Here is a 17399-nt window from a genome sequence, read left to right as displayed (position 1 = left end):
GATTCATTAGGCTGAAGTATCATTTGCTTACGAAGAAAAGAAATACTGTTTGGGTGAAATTATTGTTTAGGATTTCTGTGGGAAACCATCTGGCTAGAGGACGTGTCTGGAGCTGCTTCAAGAGATGTACCCTAATTATTTTGTTTAGCAGCAGTTTGGCTAATCTGGTGCCGGTCTGTAGGTGTAAATCAGAGGCACAGGTCTAGGTATCGACATGGGCTTCAGGCCCAGGAAGCAGTCGGGAATCCCTGCAGTAGTCACTGTTTCTCTTGATGGACACATTTCACTCTGCATCTTCTTTGAAGAAAAGTCAGTTATGCATGCTCATTTCTCTGTATAATGCTTGCTTTAGAAACCCAAAATAACGGTCAGTAATTGTGTTGTGTGTTCCCCTCCTGTGCATAATCCACTCTGGTGTGTTCACTCTCCCTCTCATCTTTGTGATGTGCTTTACAAAGGACACAAAGTCAGCATTTTCTTGACGTAACCATTCTTATACATAAAGGTAACTTTATAAGTCAGGGTAACCAAGGGTAGCTTGGCTCCTGCTGGATTTGTTGTTCTCCCTAAAGCAGCTTTTGCTGGTCGCTGTGGAAGACAGTACAGAAGTCGGTGGACTCCATGTATCAAGCAAAACAGAAATTTCTTTGGTAGCTTGTAAATAGCAGTGGCTTTTGTCCAGAGCCGTCTTACGCAGATTACCAGACTTTTCCCATGAAGGCAGAAAGCTCTTGGAAGCTCTTGAGGAGTCTTTGTTTCTTACCCTTTAGCAAGAAATCCCGAACACAGTGCCCTCCGGACACTTCATTTACAGCTGTTGTCAGTTACGTGATCTAGTCTGGTTCTGTCTGTTGAAACATGCTTTACAGGAAAAAGAGATAAAGATGTATTTGGGGTCAGGTTTTTTGTTAATATTTTAAATAATCTTGTCTAGGCCAATATGTTTAAGGTAACAACAGTTGCAAGAGCTGTGTGGAGCTCGTGTTCATTGTTCAGATGTGTTGGTTTCAAGACTCTCAGCACCAAACTAATGGAGTGATACCAACTACTTTTTGGGTTTGTATGACAATGGTTGGATGTGAGCAGATCTTCAGAGGGAATGTGGTTGTGTTGACTAAAAGCTAGAAGCCTGTTCGAGGTCATGGTGTTCCCTAAATCTTATTGCCAAGTTTGAGCTTCAACAGCTACCCCATGGGACAAACTTCTGGATCAGGCAGGAGCACATAACTCTGTGTGTCAGACTAGAGGATGTGATATCGTATTTATGTCAATAGTGGGGAGGATAGGCTGTGGCTCTTCCACATCATAAAGTCTTTTGTAGGAAAGATAACCTCTTGAAAACATTTTGGGCAAATTTGATCTGGCCTCATGCCTTTGGACTGCTTCTATGTGCTGTCACCTGGCTGCAGAGTTTTTGATTTAGTAGGAAGAGTCCCAGAATGCACTTAACTCTGGATCTAGGAGCCATCTTTTCAGTTCTGTGTAGAGATATTTTCACACTATTGGTACAGTATACTAAACCTAATATGTGAACTTGTAATAGGAGTACCCCAGCGCTTCCATTCAACAGGCTTGTCACTGTTGTATGTTTCGTGGTGCTTTCTCCCAGTTTTACTGTTCTGGCTCTCCTTGTGTCTCATCACACTGTGCAGGAAGGAGAAAATTAATATATTTATTCACTGCTATTTCACAGGTTACCAAAATGGTCAAAACAGTCACCACCAGAACAGTACGTCAGGTCCCGCTTGGACCCGACGGCCTGCCGTCGATGGATGGCTCGTCTCCCATGGGCAGCTACACAGACTCGATCGACAGGAGGTACATGAAGAACGGGGAGCGGTACATCACGCCACAAGCATCGTCCACGTTAACCAGATCTTACAACAGCTACAACGATTCTTACCCTGACAGCCACGAGGGCCAGTATCGCCCTTATATCAGTCACGATGGCTATGGAGATCTACCAGACAACTACGGCAGCTTGTCCCGTGGGGTCAACTACCGTCCTCGCTACGCCTACGTGCCAGGAAACAGTTACCGGCCAGACGATGGGAGCTTCACTTTGCCAAGCAGAAGGGATAACTACGGGCCGGTTGCCCAGCCTCAGGTGCCAGTGGGCAGCAACGTTGACTTGAACCGCTCTCAGCCAGAACGCTTCCAGCCAGAGCCCTACGGACTGGAGGATGATAACCGCAGCCTTGGAGTAGATGATGAAGGATATGAACTGGATCCTGATTATTCTACTGTGAACCGAAGGACATCTGCAGGAGTGTCAGAGAGAGGAAGACCTCATAAAGGAAGGTAAAATTCATGTTCCTTGCAATGCTATCTGTGGTTGTTTTGCTTAGTTAAATATGTACATCTGAACTCTTAATGGTCTGGAAAGTTCAGGAATTAATTGTCACGAAAAAAATGCAGTGGCTGTGGTCAATATAAGCACTGTAGTGAAATAAAGATCTTAAAATCTCAAGAATGGGAAAATTGAAGGATGAAGTGGGAAAGGCATTACGCGAGACACAAAGAATAAACTGGTTTGGGACTGCAGTGCACTTGTGATCTTGGCTAGGGAAACGATCATCATTTCTCAAAAGCAATTGTAGGAAAAAACATGTCCTAAACATAAGAGCGGGAAGAACAGGTTGGCCTTCTTGAGGAAGAATTTTCTTCTAGGGAAGGGGAGAGCTCCCTAGCCTACTATGAGCAATGTAGAATGCGTCATTTCGTTAGCCGATAAATAACTGCAAAATGCACATGAAGTACAGAAGGGAGTGAGTGTAGTGCTCAAAATCCCTTTCGCTGTGTTTCTGGACCACTTCAGTGCATGTTTAATTTAGCAAGAAAGAGGCAATCTGGAAGAGTGCTCGGTGATCTTTTCTTCCTAAAGTGTGACTGCCCTGCGTTCTCCCAGTGCTGTCCCACACTAGCAAGGTAAAAAAAGGGAATTGTAACCTGTGAGACTTCTGACAGGTCTGGTTATGCACACATCTGCCAAAGAAAAATTTCGAACAGCTGTTTGGTTGCAGATGAGCTGATACCTGGTGATGAAGGGATGCCTCATTATATAAAAGCTGTCTTGTGAGGTGTTTGACAGCCTCTGCTCCTGGGCTTGTGTTTATTGTACACCGTCAGCTGTGTGACAAGGCTGCGCAGAACCTCACTGAAGTGCTTCAACCATTTTGTAAGATCGGATTGTTATTTTATCCTGTCAGTCTAAATAAAGGGGAGATGAGAGCATCTGTGTTTGCCCTAAATGTAACTGAAGAGACCAGTCACAAATTACTTCTGGTTCAGTCCCTTCCCAAGGGTCATTTCTGTTTTGTGCCATATTTTCTGGTATTAGTTGTTTATGCTGTGCTTGCAGCTATCAGCTCTTGCATTGGAGGAAAAAAAAAAAAAAAAAAAAAAACAAGCTTTGGAGTAGTCTTATTACTGGGCTGAAAATCATCTTCTCTGAACCTGAAAAAATTCTATAAAATTCTATTCTTGTTCTTCAAGCAGTGTTCAAATTTTGCATATGTCTTCATGAAGTCACAGCCTCGTCATTTGTGCTTTGATATGGATTTAGTTCAGATGATTTTCTTGTAGTTTGGGGTAGTTTCCAGAGCGTTAAAGAGTGGCTGGAACCCAGCAGCCTCTGTGTCTGTAGGTTGTCCTTCGACATGACACCTCTCTCTGTCCAGAGGCTTCTTCTCTTCAGCAGCAGCAGGAGTTGGTGGTGGGATTTGCGTGGGCCTTTTCCTTGTTTTTTTCTTATAACTCCTCAAAGTAGGAGAACTGCAATGCTGATGGTTCATTCACCCTTTCATAGCTCTATCTTCCTTCACGTTTCTGGAAGTTCGTTCTAAAGTTAAATGGAATCACCAAGCACCTGCAAATTGTCATCTGTGTAAAAAAGAAAAAAACACAAGGTGGCAAGGCATATCTGCCAAAACCTCCTGGAAGTCCCTTCTGTCATCTTTGCTCTTGCCAGCTTGATAACAACTGGGACTGTGTTGAGGGTTTTCCAGGTGCCAAAATACTGATTGATTTATCAAACTTTAGGTTTTATACCCCTACATCTAAGCAAAGTTTACAGTGCTAGTTAAGAACAGTCAGGCAACAGGACTTCTAAAGTTTTTATTAACGTTTTTCTGACTCTATGAATGATGAATAATTGAACGCATTCCTCAGAACCTGCCTATTTGCATTTTTAAAATATATTTTTAAACATCCTTTTGATTTATTGTTCCTTGCAGTTTGGATAGGACCGATTCACAATTTTTGTTTTGCATTCCTTTTGTTGTGAGTTTTTCCATGTTTAATATGATCAAGAGGATTTGACAAGTAATTAGCCTGACTGTGGCAGCAAACTTTAGCTTGTGAGCACATAAGAAGATTGTTTGAGGGGCCTCTTCAGAAGTAGTTACTTTTTGACATTTCAAAGAAATACTTGAACAATTCAATAAACCTGCCTTTCAGATATGCTACTGATCTGCCAGAAACTAATGACAATAAATAACGCTTTGTACTAGGTGAGGGTAATTACTACTTGATTATTTCTCTCACTAGGTTTTTTTGGAAGAGGTTATTACTTGCGAAAATGATGAAATGAATGTGATAAATTGGTGGAACCTTCACTTTTAAAAAGATTTTGTGTAGAGTAGGTATAATAATAACACTGTTAGAAGGTCTTCTGTCTCACACCAACTTTCAGGTAGGGCAACTTCATCGAGTGATGATGGGAGGGAACTGAATTCTTCTGTTAGCTGACTGCTGTAGAAATTCAAGTTATTCTCTCTTTCTCTTCCTTTAAAAAGCTTTTCTTCCCAATACGATGCTCTCACTTTCCGGTAGTTTAAAATAGAAAAAAGCGTCCTTCCTGTCCATTACTGCTTGTGATGGTGTTGTGTCTCAGCACAGAGGGAAGTTTCTCATCCAAATCCGTGGCGGTGAGTTCTCACCCGTATGTGATAGGCAGCGTCTGTAGGGGATCCTAGTCAAGGGAACTGCAACTACAGATTGTTCTTCCCACTCCTTTCCTGCTCCACCTGATTGATCAGAGAGACGAGTATCCATTGTGCTCTTCTGTTATCACCAGCCTCGTTTTAAGCTACTTATGTTTTGTTTAAATTTGGGGGAAAATGTGCCTCTTCACCAGCATTTACAAATCCAGACAAGTGCACACAGGCAAATATTCCATCTGTTTGCTCTTCAGCGCATGTGGCTGGGTTTGGTCCTCATTTCTTTTATATTGAGTCTCTGCTCTAACCTATATTATTTTCTGAAAGAGGAATACCTGGCATCTGATGTTCTTGTCCTCAGTGTGTGCTCTGATTTGGATTAAGTCAGATTGCATAACAAATCAGGGTGAGAGGAAAGGCATTTGGGTGTATAATATTGATCTAGTAGTGCTCAGATTTACTTGTGAAGGTATTTACACATCTTTACTTGGGTTTGTGTCCTTTTTTTCTTCATTGGGTGGGTTGTCTGTATTAAATAACGAGTATTTTATTATAGTTTCTAAAAATACGTAGTCTCATAGTGGTGATAGGTGTTTTGTATAAAGCCATTTTAAAAGACAAGCAGGAATTGCTGAGTATTTTTCACTCACAGAAGACATCCCTAAAATTATTTGAATATTTTTTATCATTACATTGCAGTTAACACAAATGAGCAGGAAAAAATGGCCAGTCATAGTTCATCCTTTTTTTAAATGGTCTTTTGTTCTACTTTTCTTTTGCCTTTGTAGTGATTTCTTTCCATAGCACATCGCTACAGTTTGCACTTGTATTAGCATCCGTGGGACTTTTTTTCCCTTAAAAAACAGCAAACAAACACACACACAGTCTAGAGCAGCTATTGCTGCCATGCATCCCAGACTAGACAGGATGGGAATTTCTAATGTTAATGGAAATCAACAACAAATCAGCTTTCTGCTGTTAAATTTCCTGTGAGAGGTCTGATTTAAGAGACTAATGCTATTTGTTGCTGGCTACTTCCTGATCCAAGTTTTTACCAGTAGCAAATGGGCCAAATTTTAGATTAAGTAAGTGTAAAACTAGGTCTCTCTTGCTTCTATTATGTATAGATAGTGCAAGAATATGGGTACCACACATTTCTTATTCACATGCTACTTGTGGTCTCTTATTAAACTAGAATATAAAGGTTTATGTTTGCAGATTAGCTTTCAGTCAGCACTTCAGGCCTAACTCCACCAGCTTCGAGTCTGGTCTTCCAACAGCACCCATGCAGGCACCCTTAAAGCTGGGGAAACGTCTGTCACGGTAAATCAGCCTCTTTGATTTAGAAGCCAACTGCAAGAGTAATGCCAGGGTGTAGTTAATGCTGGGGCGCTGTCTTGTTTGGGTCAGACACGCCTGGGCAGAATGGGGTGGAGCCCAAATGCAGTCAGTTTGGAGAATTTTGGTGGTGTTTTGTTTTTGTTTTTTTTTCTCTGAGGCTTCTCCCTAGAGTGAATTTGTTTGATCCGAGTTCATTGATCCAGACACAGGTAACAGAAGATTGATGTATGGCTGAGTTTTCTGTGGCAGCTGCAGCCTGAGTCAGCTCGTCCATTAGCAGCTTTTAGGTGGTTCCAGTCAAGGTGATTTCAGTGTTAGGGGCCATATGGCCCCTAACTCGGACTTGTCTCAGCAGAAAATTCAATCCAGTTTTTGAATCTTCCTGCACGTCCTCCCATCAGGGAACGGAGGCTGGCAGAAGCAGGAGCTCATTCTGCAAAGCCTTTAGATTTCCTCTTCGGTGTTTTGGCACAAAGTTCGCTACTGAAATCCCAAGCCTTTTTGGTCTTTTATCCAAAAGCAGACACCAGCTGCAAACTGTGATGAATGTAACTCTTGTATAAATTGCTGGGGATTAAATGTGTAAATCCTTCACCTGTTTACTCGAATGTGCCTGTGCTGAAGCCACAAGGAAGATGATAAATCCACAAGCGCTCTCCTAGTTTTTGTCTGTGCTAGAATGTGTTCTGATCAATTCCCTGAGACAGGTGATCAGTGAGACCCACAGCATCCTATAAACTCAGCTGCCTTGCTACAAGCAGATGGAAGTCAAGATGCTCATTCTCAGCAACCCTGGCACGCTACCAGATCTCTTTGGTCCCACGAGTAAAGAGCCTTTGGCCACCTGAGCACAGGTGGCTATCTACTGAGGTTCTCATTACTCCTCCTCCTGTGTCAAGTAGCTTCTCTTCCCAGTATAGCTGCTCAGCCGGTTAGTAGTGAACAGTTCACGTCAGAATGGGACTGGCTGAAAATACAACAGTTGTTAAATCACTCGTCAGCATCCATATCGTTCAGGTTCTGTTTCTTTGAGGACGCTTTGCTTCTGTGGTGGATTGGGGCCAGCAGTACGTGCTGTGGTCACCACTTGGCAGCGGGGCAGTACCTGGTGGGTTATAAGCAGTGCTGCTCTCTCCATCGCCTGTGCAATTCATCCTGAACCATCCATACTCACAGCGCTCAGGAATGCAGCCTTTTCCTTGCAACATGAAACACTCATCATCATCCTGTATTTTGTTCTAGCACAGCTTTGTGTTCTGGATACCACATCAGAGAGGGACCATCAAAGCATCAGTTTTTGTATCAATTTAATGGAAGGAGAAACTTCTTTGTTCCAGTAAGCAGAAAGTTAGGGCGTGTTCCTTTTTTTTTTATGCTTTTTTCAGATATTTGACATTCATATTTAGTAACCTGATTGACAATTAAAAAAAAAAAAGGTAGTGTAGGTATTTATGTGGTGTGCTCTAATGTCATGACAGCATCACAATTTGCAGTCCTAATTTTGAAGTTTTATTTTTGAGCAAATGTTACAGAACCACAGAACTCTGTGTGGCGCAGAGAAGGTATGGCATAAGGGAGATGGACCCATCTGCATGGTTCTTTTTGGAAGGCTTCATCACAATAATGCAAACAAACTGCATCCCAAGACATTAATTATCTTTGTGTATTTGCATGGATGCCAAGGAGAGATACTTAACTGTGCAGGTGTAGGGAGGTGGTGTATGGTTACCTTGCAGACAGGGCTGAGAAGTGCTGAATCGTAAGTTACCAAGTCAAGCATGCAACAGCTGTGCAGAGGGCAACTACCAAAATTAATCTTTTACTTTTGTGCTGTCAATAAGAATTTAACTTGAGGAGGTGTTTGAGAAAATAATTTCTTTTTGTTGTAATTTTAATGCTGGTCGTGCCTAATTTGCAGATATAAAAACAAAATGTAGTATCAGTAGCAGTTTAGGGGTTTTGTTATTACTTCTTTCCTATGTATACGCACAAAGTAGATCTTTTCAGTGTTGTTGCTTTCTTTTTGGAATGATGGAAGCAGCTTTGTTCTGCAACAGAAAATAAAACAGCTGTCCAGATGTTGGAAATGGCTGTGTAGGGCAAGTACTGAATTATACATACACAAATAACTTCAGGTTCATTCTGAGCTTTGGATACTGGCCCATTTTATCCTTTCATTCAGTTTATGGTTTAGAACAACAATTAAAGCAACTTAAGGTCAGTAGAGGTGCTTTTAACATTAAAAGCATTAATTGTGCAATACTAAGTCTGGTCTCTACCTCCGGTTGCTTCTCTCCCCTGCATCTAGTTGAATGAGCAGTCCCTTTAGGATAACAGCAAGCTCCATTCTCTTTCTGAGTTCTAATGATCTCTGTCTCCTTCTGTACGTTAGAAACTTTTCAATAACATCAGCCAGTGCTTAAAATTAAAGTTTTATAACTCCTTTTGCAGCGATTAAAACTACTTACCTGACTGGGATAACTACAATGCCCTTTGAATAGAGGATCAGGTGTATCAGTGGGTCTCAGAAACAAATTTACAGGTTGTACATTTCTTTCCGTATAAATCTCATGCAGAAATGTTCTGCCTTAGTGGCTCATGGTAGGAAGTGATCTGTGTGGATTTTTTTTGTGAAGGCTGAGGATTATAGTTGCAGTGGTTGCAAATAAAGAACAAGAAGGTTGTATTTGGCAAACACTGATTTATTTATTTTTGGTAACTAACGTGGACATTTGTTGTGTGCGAATATGCTGCCTTTGTATATTTTCAGCTGTGTAGACTGTAAATTTGCACTTTGTTTGAACAAGGACAGCCATATCTTAAATAGGTGTGTTCGCTGGTTTTGGCTGCCCTTACCTCAGTTCAATACAGGGAAGGCACAGCAAGGTGGGTGCCATTCATTCTAACCCTACAAAGGATTCGAACAGCGTCTAACATCCAGGATGGTTGCTGAGGTGGAAAGGGGAGGAAATCTCAGAGTTCTGGACTTGTTTAGGATGTCCAGCAAATTACTCTGGTGTTAGAAGTTGGACCCAGCTCTCCTGACCATCAGTCTCTTTCTTACCTTTATTCCAACTGATTCTGTGCAAGGTGGACTTCTGTGATGCACTTGGATTTCAGTCTTAGGTTTTCAGTCATCTTTGACAAATCCTTATTTATGTAGATGAATTCAGTATGCTCATGTGAGCATCAGCTCTGTCATGGAAGTGCAGTGGATCTTCTCAGACTTGCTGAAAAGTGTCTGTGGTGTCTTTCTGCCCAGGCCTTGAATGCCTTTAATTAGAGTTTTGGTTTGTCGCAGAATTAGCGGCATTAATGAAGCTCAATGTTTCCTACTAAATGTATTCCAGCTCTATCATAATTGCTTTGCTAAGTGACCAAAATGAAAGCAATCTGTTTGATGACTTGCAGTTCCTGTCATCATTTCATTGCTAGCCAAACAAATACAGTGCTGTAGTCCCATTGCTGCTGAATGCTCAGCTACGCTTTAATTTTCAAGTTACTACAAATAAATTATTTGAAAGTGTAAATAGGTTGTTCCAAATGATGTTAGTGATATTAAAAGATTTGATGACAGCTGAAATCTCCATACTGACTCAGGGGCACAGAATGTTTAAATGTGTTTTTTCCCCCCCCTCTTTCTTTCTCTTGGGACCGTTGCTTTTTACAGGGGCTACGATGACCCCATCGAGACAGAGATGGTTGAAGAAAGGATCCCTTACCTTCATGGTGGCTACGCAGCACCGCTGGCACAGCCGGAGAGAGGAAGCATGGCCAGCATTGACCGCCTGGGGAAGCGCTCCCCCTCGATCGACAGCATTCGCAAAGACCCCAGGTGGAGGGACCCCGACCTCCCCGAAGTCATCGCCATGCTCAGCCACCCTATTGATCCAGTCAAGTCTAACGCCGCGGCCTACTTGCAGCACCTGTGCTATGAGAATGACAAAATCAAAAAGGACGTGAGGCACCTTAAAGGGATACCCATCTTGGTGGGCCTGCTCGACCATCCGAAGCCAGAGGTCCATCGTAAGGCCTGCGGGGCTCTCCGAAACATCTCCTATGGGAAGGATAATGAAAACAAGGTGGCTATAAAGAACTGTGACGGCATCCCCGCTTTGATCAGACTTCTGCGAAAAACAAATGACATGGAAGTCAGAGAGCTGATTACAGGTCAGTGTCTGAATTTTCTTTAATATATTATTCTTTAGAGGAGTCCTTTCAGTTTCAGGAACAAGAATTTCTGGAGACTAGAAGATTGAATTTAGATCACTGGCTGCAGCTGTTTCTTAGGCTGCTCAGTGTTTGTGGTATGAGAAAGCCTAAGGCAAACGTGCCCTTTAGGAGGAAATCCAAATCATCTGTATATGTTGCACACACTGGTTTTCGTGAGTGCTGAGAGATAGATGGTGCTTCTTGGATGTAGCGTGCAACTGCATGTGGTTGAGTTACTGAAGCTGAAATGAGTTATAGCAACTCCACTGACAGGTAATTTGTACTGTGCCTGCCCTCAGTGTGTTATAATCATGAGGTAAGATATGCTAATCTAAAACTTTCCTTGTTAATCTCTCATAAAGCGATCCCGCTGCCATGTCCCAACTCCTTTATATTGATAGAACAGTCAGGCTCCTCAGGAGCACTTCCTACCCTGGTGCCGGGGCGTCTGAGGCTGTACATAAATTGCAGCACTCCTGGAGCTGAGGGTTGGGAAATGCAAAGAATTTAAGGAGCCTGCTGCAAGATGTTCTGGTGGACACGTGGATTGTCCCTTACAATCGGAAAAGGGAGAATTACATTTTGAAGATACTGAGCTCTTGCACGCTTTCCAGGGATTTTTCAATCACTTAGAACTCCATTATTCAACCTATTTTTATTTGAACTTAGTCTTGGACATCATCCAAAAGGAGTAGTAAAGTATATGCCAAGTTTCAAAGTTCAGCCACTAAGTGGAAGAGGGTGGAAAAGTATGTCAGCTCCTAAACTAAGGAGAAAATGTATTGTTCTTCAGTCTCTCGTAGCTCATGAGGAGTGAAATGGATTTCCCTGGTTCTTCTCAGAAGCAGCAGGGGAAAAAAACAGGGGAACTGTGGTGGATTTCAGTGCCAGAATAAAAAAAAATTTGGAGAGTTTTTTGTATGCAGAATTGGGTCCAGGACTGAAACATTTTAGCTACCTTATCAGTGTAGGACTGTCCAAGCAGACCCTATTACAATGTGGATTAAGCCATTTGAAGTAAACATCATAATTCTATAATCGCCTCAAAAGTATGGCAGCTGTCCAGGTTTTTACTGGTAATCAAAATTGTCTGAGATGAACAGTGGCTTGGGGTGTTCCGACCGTTCTTCCCCCCACCATTATAGCATATTGAGAATACTGGGTCTAAATACACAATATAGAAACCAGATATTTTTTTCCAGTCCTTTTCCAGACAGCTGCTAGAGGAGAGCTCTGTGTAGCGTGTTTTGGTTTTGCCTTGATTGCTGTGTGTGCTTGGTCTCCTAGCGTGGAAGCTCTGTAGGTAGTATTTATGTTCCATTTGTTGCACTCATTTAGTATGATGGCTGACTTGATTTTATTTTTTAAATAAAGAGTTTCTGTTTATCTACTGTTCTAGTTTACTCAAAACTCATTTCTGGAGTGCTGAGAAGGAATAAATTTATTTCTGTGGATTCAAGAAAGGAGAAACCAGTCTGTAATTTACTCTGAAGGAATATCATTATAATGCTAAATGGTAATCAGTCACTTTTGAGATGGCAAAAACAAACTGGATGTTTTCCCTTTTCACTCTAAATGGTGATTGCTTTGATTTCCAGTTGATTAATTAGATTTACAGTTCAAATAAATTTTATTTGACAGTACCTCCTGCTAATTAAATATAGTATTTTTGTTCCACTTCATTTTATGCTATTTAAAGATCTTTATTTCTTTTTACTGAGAAACACCAGGAATACTGAGGGCATTAACCTAAACAGATGTCCAGCAACAGATGATATGCGTTTAATCTCCACCTAACTAGGAATGATTTCATTCCACTTCTAAAACGACATCACTAGATCCGGTGTGAGACATTGAAGCATCAGAATAGAAGAGAAGAGTATTCCAACAATGCCTGTGTGGCTGATGCTGGTGTACTTTGCAGCCAGTGTTCAAAGCTTCAGCTGATAATGTGGAATTGTTCACTCAGAAATATGATCCACAGGACAGCAGAGAGAGAAACTCAAGAGCCAACTTAAAGGCAAAGAGAGCATTCAGCCAGGGCTGCTACAAAAAAGATGGTGTTTTGCAGCCTCAAAAATTCAGGTGACAATTCTGGCATTCTCGTGGTAGAAATCTTGACTTCCTACCAGGGAACTTTTCCTACGTGATAAGCCAAAGATCACCTTTGCCATGAAAGTTTTTCCTTCTGTCTAGCATGAAATCTCTGGGGGCTTCTGCAGCCATGCAAAAAAAAAAAAAAAAATTTCAGATCAAAATGGAAGAAAAGGCAACTGCATACAGGGGTTGCTTGTTTATTTCTTCTAAAAGGCTACACGCTGAGGTTTGGTATAAGGCATTGCCTTTCCTGTGCTTTGCTATTTCTGTAATTCAGCACTGGCTGTTTTTTGAAGGCTGGATAGTCGTAATCAGCTGGTTATCCCAGATGTGGATGGCTGATGAAATAATCTTGCTTTCCTAAGAGATTTAAATAATTTAGATGCCTGAATTCTAGAGCGCTTCCAGTCTTGAAGTTTTGCTTCTCTGGGTGTGGGGAACTGCCTGCCTGCAGGACAGGAGCTACATGGGAGTATCAAAGAAGCCCCATCATTTGCAGCTGGGGAGGGTGCTTTCTGGCAGAAGTGTGCATTGTTCTCTCATTTGTGAGAGTCCTTGGCTGTAGTACAGCTCCAGGACTTCTCATTAACTTAGTGATCTGACACAGCAGCCGCAGCTGTCCAGGGCAGGATGAGCCCAGCCAGCCAGCTGGGCCTGGTCAGTGGGTTAATGGAGTGGGGAAAAAAGGCACAGCAACATGTGGAAAATGCAGAAGAAATAGATGCAGCTGCATGGAAGCATGAGGAAGGAATTGGATGTGTGAAGTCCATTGCTGAATGCGTGATCATGAATAGCATGTCAGAAGTGTGTTCACTTGAATGTTGCCCAGAATATGCTTTTTTTGGAGAACATAAGTTAAATGCAATTTGGGAAGCAGGCTGAATATACTGATAGAGCACTGCTGCCAGGTTAAGCAAGTCTGTAGCTTTTTTTCCCCTTTCAGGTAATGCAGTTTTTAGTGGAAGTGAGAACCTCTGGGTTAATGTCACAGCTGTTTCACCAGCCGGTCTTGATATAACTGCAAATGGCACTAAACTATGATGTACATCAGGCTAATACAAATTTGTGAGGCATGTAAAAAATACCTTCAAAACTCAAGATACAATCATAAGGTATCACAGATCTTCCTTTTCTTGCTTTTTAATGTGTGGAGTTACAAAATGGCTCCATCAACTGCACTGAGGGAAGCTTGATTTAACTGTCAGTGTCCATAAGTAAATCACAAGTAGCATCGTGACGAGAAATATTCCACAGAGTTCTCCGTTGTATCCCTCTCTAATCTGGGACTATAGTGCTGAACTCTCAGTGGATCATTTTCTTGATAAATGGAGGGAAATGAGGATTAAGCTGATAAGGAACGAAATCTGTTCTGATTGGGAAAGCTGCAAGAGTTTTTTATCTTGAGTGATAAGGGTTTTTTGTGGAGCAAATGTTCCTATCAGATATGCAAGACCAAAATTCTATTACATTCTTTGAAAAGCAATCAGAAGTTGGTAACATTAATGAATAATTTTGTTCTTTGTGGGAAAGTTGAAAGTAATTTTGTTGTTTAACGGCATTGCACAGATTTTAAGTGGTGCAGAACGTGATTTTCCTGCTGCTGTATATTGCCAAACTGATTTTAATTGAAAAATGATTGACCTTCAAAATGCTCTGCGGAGAATGTATTTTGATCTAAGACTATAATAGAATCTTTCTGATTGATCAGCTCACTCAGAATTCACAACTGCTGGGCATTCATGTATGCTAAGATGCTGTCAGCTGATCCAGCAGCAACTTCTCATTGAAGTACTGTGCTGTCTTGAACTTTCGGATTACATTTTCTATGAGAAGGCTTGTCAGAAGAATGTCCCTCTTCCAAGTGTGTTCTGCAACACTGTAGTTCATATGGAGGTTCTGATCTTGACCATCATTCAACTCCAAGAAGCCCAGCTCCACTCTTTGGGACTTGGAATGGTGCAAACAAGTCTATATGTGTCCAGTAAATATGTACAGGACCACCGTACAACAAGAAGTCCTTGGTAAATGTAATGCAGAGTATTTTTTTCCCAAATGCTGGAAGATTTAGAATGGACCAGACATGAAGAGTTAAACAGCTTCAGGATCTAATTTTGTGGTGACATTGGATTTTTGCAAGTAAGCAAGCACAGCAGGAAAAGATGTGCCTTGGATTTTGGAAGGTAATAGCATCATTGTGCTCTGGCAGAATTCCTTCAGAGATCTTCTTTACAGAATTAGCTCCAAGGAGGCGGAGATTTAGAAAATTATGGCTGTGGCCCTAATCGCTTTTAATATGACATAAATTGTATAGCTGTTTATAGCTTATAGTGATTTTGATATATTTGTGTGATAATCAGTACTTCTGAAATAAAAATATGTAGCTATTGTCCCTGCTTAACATGCTGAAAGAGTAAGGTAATGATTACAGTTAGAACTATGTAAGTACATTGCAAATAGTGCTTATGAATAAAATAAAGAGTTGATCATGATTGTGATCATCTTCTGAAAAGCAATAGCTCTTTGTCAAGTCCTAAAATTCATTCAACCTCTGGTCAAAAAGGCAAATACTTGTGAAAGCGTATGGAAAATTTAGATAACTTCATTTCCCTTATGCTGCTGTTAGCGACTTAATTTCTCTTGAGTGCTATTCATTTGAATAGAGTAAAATTAGAGTTTTAAAAACGGTGTTTCTAGCTTGTTGGATCATTAGTGTGTGATGCTAATAGAGGCAGGGAGTGATTTTTACAAGATGAATGTCAAATTTACAGGGATTTTTTTACTCAGATTTCCCTACACTGTTGAAACCTACAATCTGATAAGAATTTTTTTTTCACTTTTTTTTTTTGCATGTATATGGCTGGCATGTCTATAGTTCTACTATGTGTTTCGTTTCCTCAAGAGCTGAAAGGATGCTGGGATTTAGATCTCTTTGTTTTGTAACTTCGAATAATAAAAACGTATTGTTGCTTTTTATTATCTTTATCTCCTATTATGGACTACTTTCCCCATAAAGTCGAGCTTGAATCTGATTTTTTTTTCTTTCTCTGCCTCTGGAACCACAGGACTCCATCATCACTGTTTATCTTGGGCTATCTGTCTGTGAAATGCTGCTGTGCATTTCTCTTCAGTGAATGCTGCTCAGCAGCCAAATTCCTTTGGTTTTCCCCATGCGTCAAGGGGGACATTATAAATACAAGCGCTTTGACATTTTTTGAATATTTTGAAGAGCTTTCTGCTGTATATTTTTCATAAGAAGACACTTCTTATTCTTAGTTTGTTAGTGTTTCCTATGAAACATTTGAGAGGTGGGTGAGAAACTGAAAAGCTTGCAAACTGTTCTTTGTTTCTTTGGAGGAGATGGAGGAAAGGCATTCTGTTTAACGTCAATCCCCGCTGTCTCGTAGCCACTCGAGGGCACGGAGACTGACAGTCAAAATGTGTTTGCTTCTGAATGGTTTATTGCATAAATTGTATTCAGTCTTTTATTAAAAATTCATGATGAGTATGTACAGGAGATCCTTTTGTTAGGCACGGGCATCGGTGAGGTTCACTTGCATGGTGTAGATTGACAGGATCGCAATGCTTCAGTTCTGCAACCCGGGGAGAATACTAAGCCCAGCTGGATTTAGTCTCTTGAAATAACTACTGCTGAGTGAGAACATAGAACAGAGGGAGTTTGGAGAAGATGATTTTGTTTTTGCAGATTTGGGTTGAAGGTTGAATCTAGATGCAAATCTTTAAGTCTGAAAAAAGGCAAAAGATTTGAGCATTGGAAAACTTTTGGGTAGTTCTTTAATATTTAGAGCTCTTGGAAATTTTGTAGGTATTTTTGTCTTTTTAAGTATTTATTTGCCTGATTGTTCTTAAGCACTGAAATTCGCCTTTGTAGTTCCCTAGCACAGACAGCACATTTTGTCAGTCCTCCAGGAACGAGGAAAAGGCAGAATCTCATTTCAGATGCAGAAGAAACATGTAAGAGCTACTTCCTGAAATGCACATACAAAGGGCTGTCAGATTTTAAAACTTAACTTTCCCACATACAGATGACTTTTAATCTTGACACTGTTTCCAGTAGAAATATCTTCCATTTCAAAAGGACAGAAATGCAGGCTCCTTACAAACACCATGTGAGGTTCCTCAGTTTCTCTTTTCCTGCTTTTTTTTTTTTTTTTTTTTTAAGCAAATGCTTCATCCATGTTCCCGTGGAGGAGCCCTGACTTACACTGTATAATTTTCTGGGATTTATCCATCTAGTTCAGTGCTGGATGTTCTGATTTTGCATCTGAATTTCAGAAGTACTGAGCCAGCAGTGCATTTAGGGATCTAATTGTAGTTGTTATTTCTATGTCAGTGAGTCTGATATGCTTAAGGAATTGGTGTACAGTGACTAAAGAAAGACTGTCTAGTGAAATATTTAAAATTAATCTGATAACTTACATGTCAGGCTTTATAGCCTTATTATAAATATTGACTTAAATTTGTTTCTTATACCAATTTGTTATGAAAATTAAAGACATTCTTCCACAACAAAACAGGACCAATTAGTGTTTCCAGCTTAGTTTTGTTTGTTTATTTTTATTGGCTGTCATGTTTCACAATGACAAAGGGTAATTATTATAAAGGTACAAAGAAAACTAATTCATACTTCACCTATACTATCTTGTTGGAAAGCGTAAAAAAAAGTTATGATAAATTGCAACGTATCTACAAATGGCAAGGTTAAAAAAACAAACAAACATGGCATTCATTCTGTTGTCTGCCTCTGAAATTCTGTAGTCTCCAAAGTCTGAGCAGACGCCTGGCTTTTGT

The 17399-nt window shown here is 40.7% G+C and overlaps 1 protein-coding gene across 41 annotated transcripts in view; it reads left to right on the top strand.

Moving 5' to 3' along the window:
• The window catches only part of ARVCF (ARVCF delta catenin family member), a 277795-nt gene that overhangs the window by 193878 nt on the left and 66518 nt on the right, over positions 1–17399 (top strand). For all 41 annotated transcript variants that reach the window (XM_072024632.1, XM_038187328.2, XM_038187325.2 and 38 more), the window contains 2 exons: positions 1694–2301; positions 9952–10451. In XM_072024632.1, coding sequence (XP_071880733.1) covers positions 1694–2301; positions 9952–10451 — 1108 coding nt within the window. The remainder of the gene's footprint in view (positions 1–1693; positions 2302–9951; positions 10452–17399) is intronic.

This window comes from Anas platyrhynchos, chromosome 16, assembly GCF_047663525.1.
Source record: "Anas platyrhynchos isolate ZD024472 breed Pekin duck chromosome 16, IASCAAS_PekinDuck_T2T, whole genome shotgun sequence".
Lineage (NCBI taxonomy): Eukaryota > Metazoa > Chordata > Aves > Anseriformes > Anatidae > Anas > Anas platyrhynchos.
The sequence above is the reverse complement of the archived record's forward strand: the minus strand, read 5'-3'. Positions and strand labels throughout refer to the sequence as shown.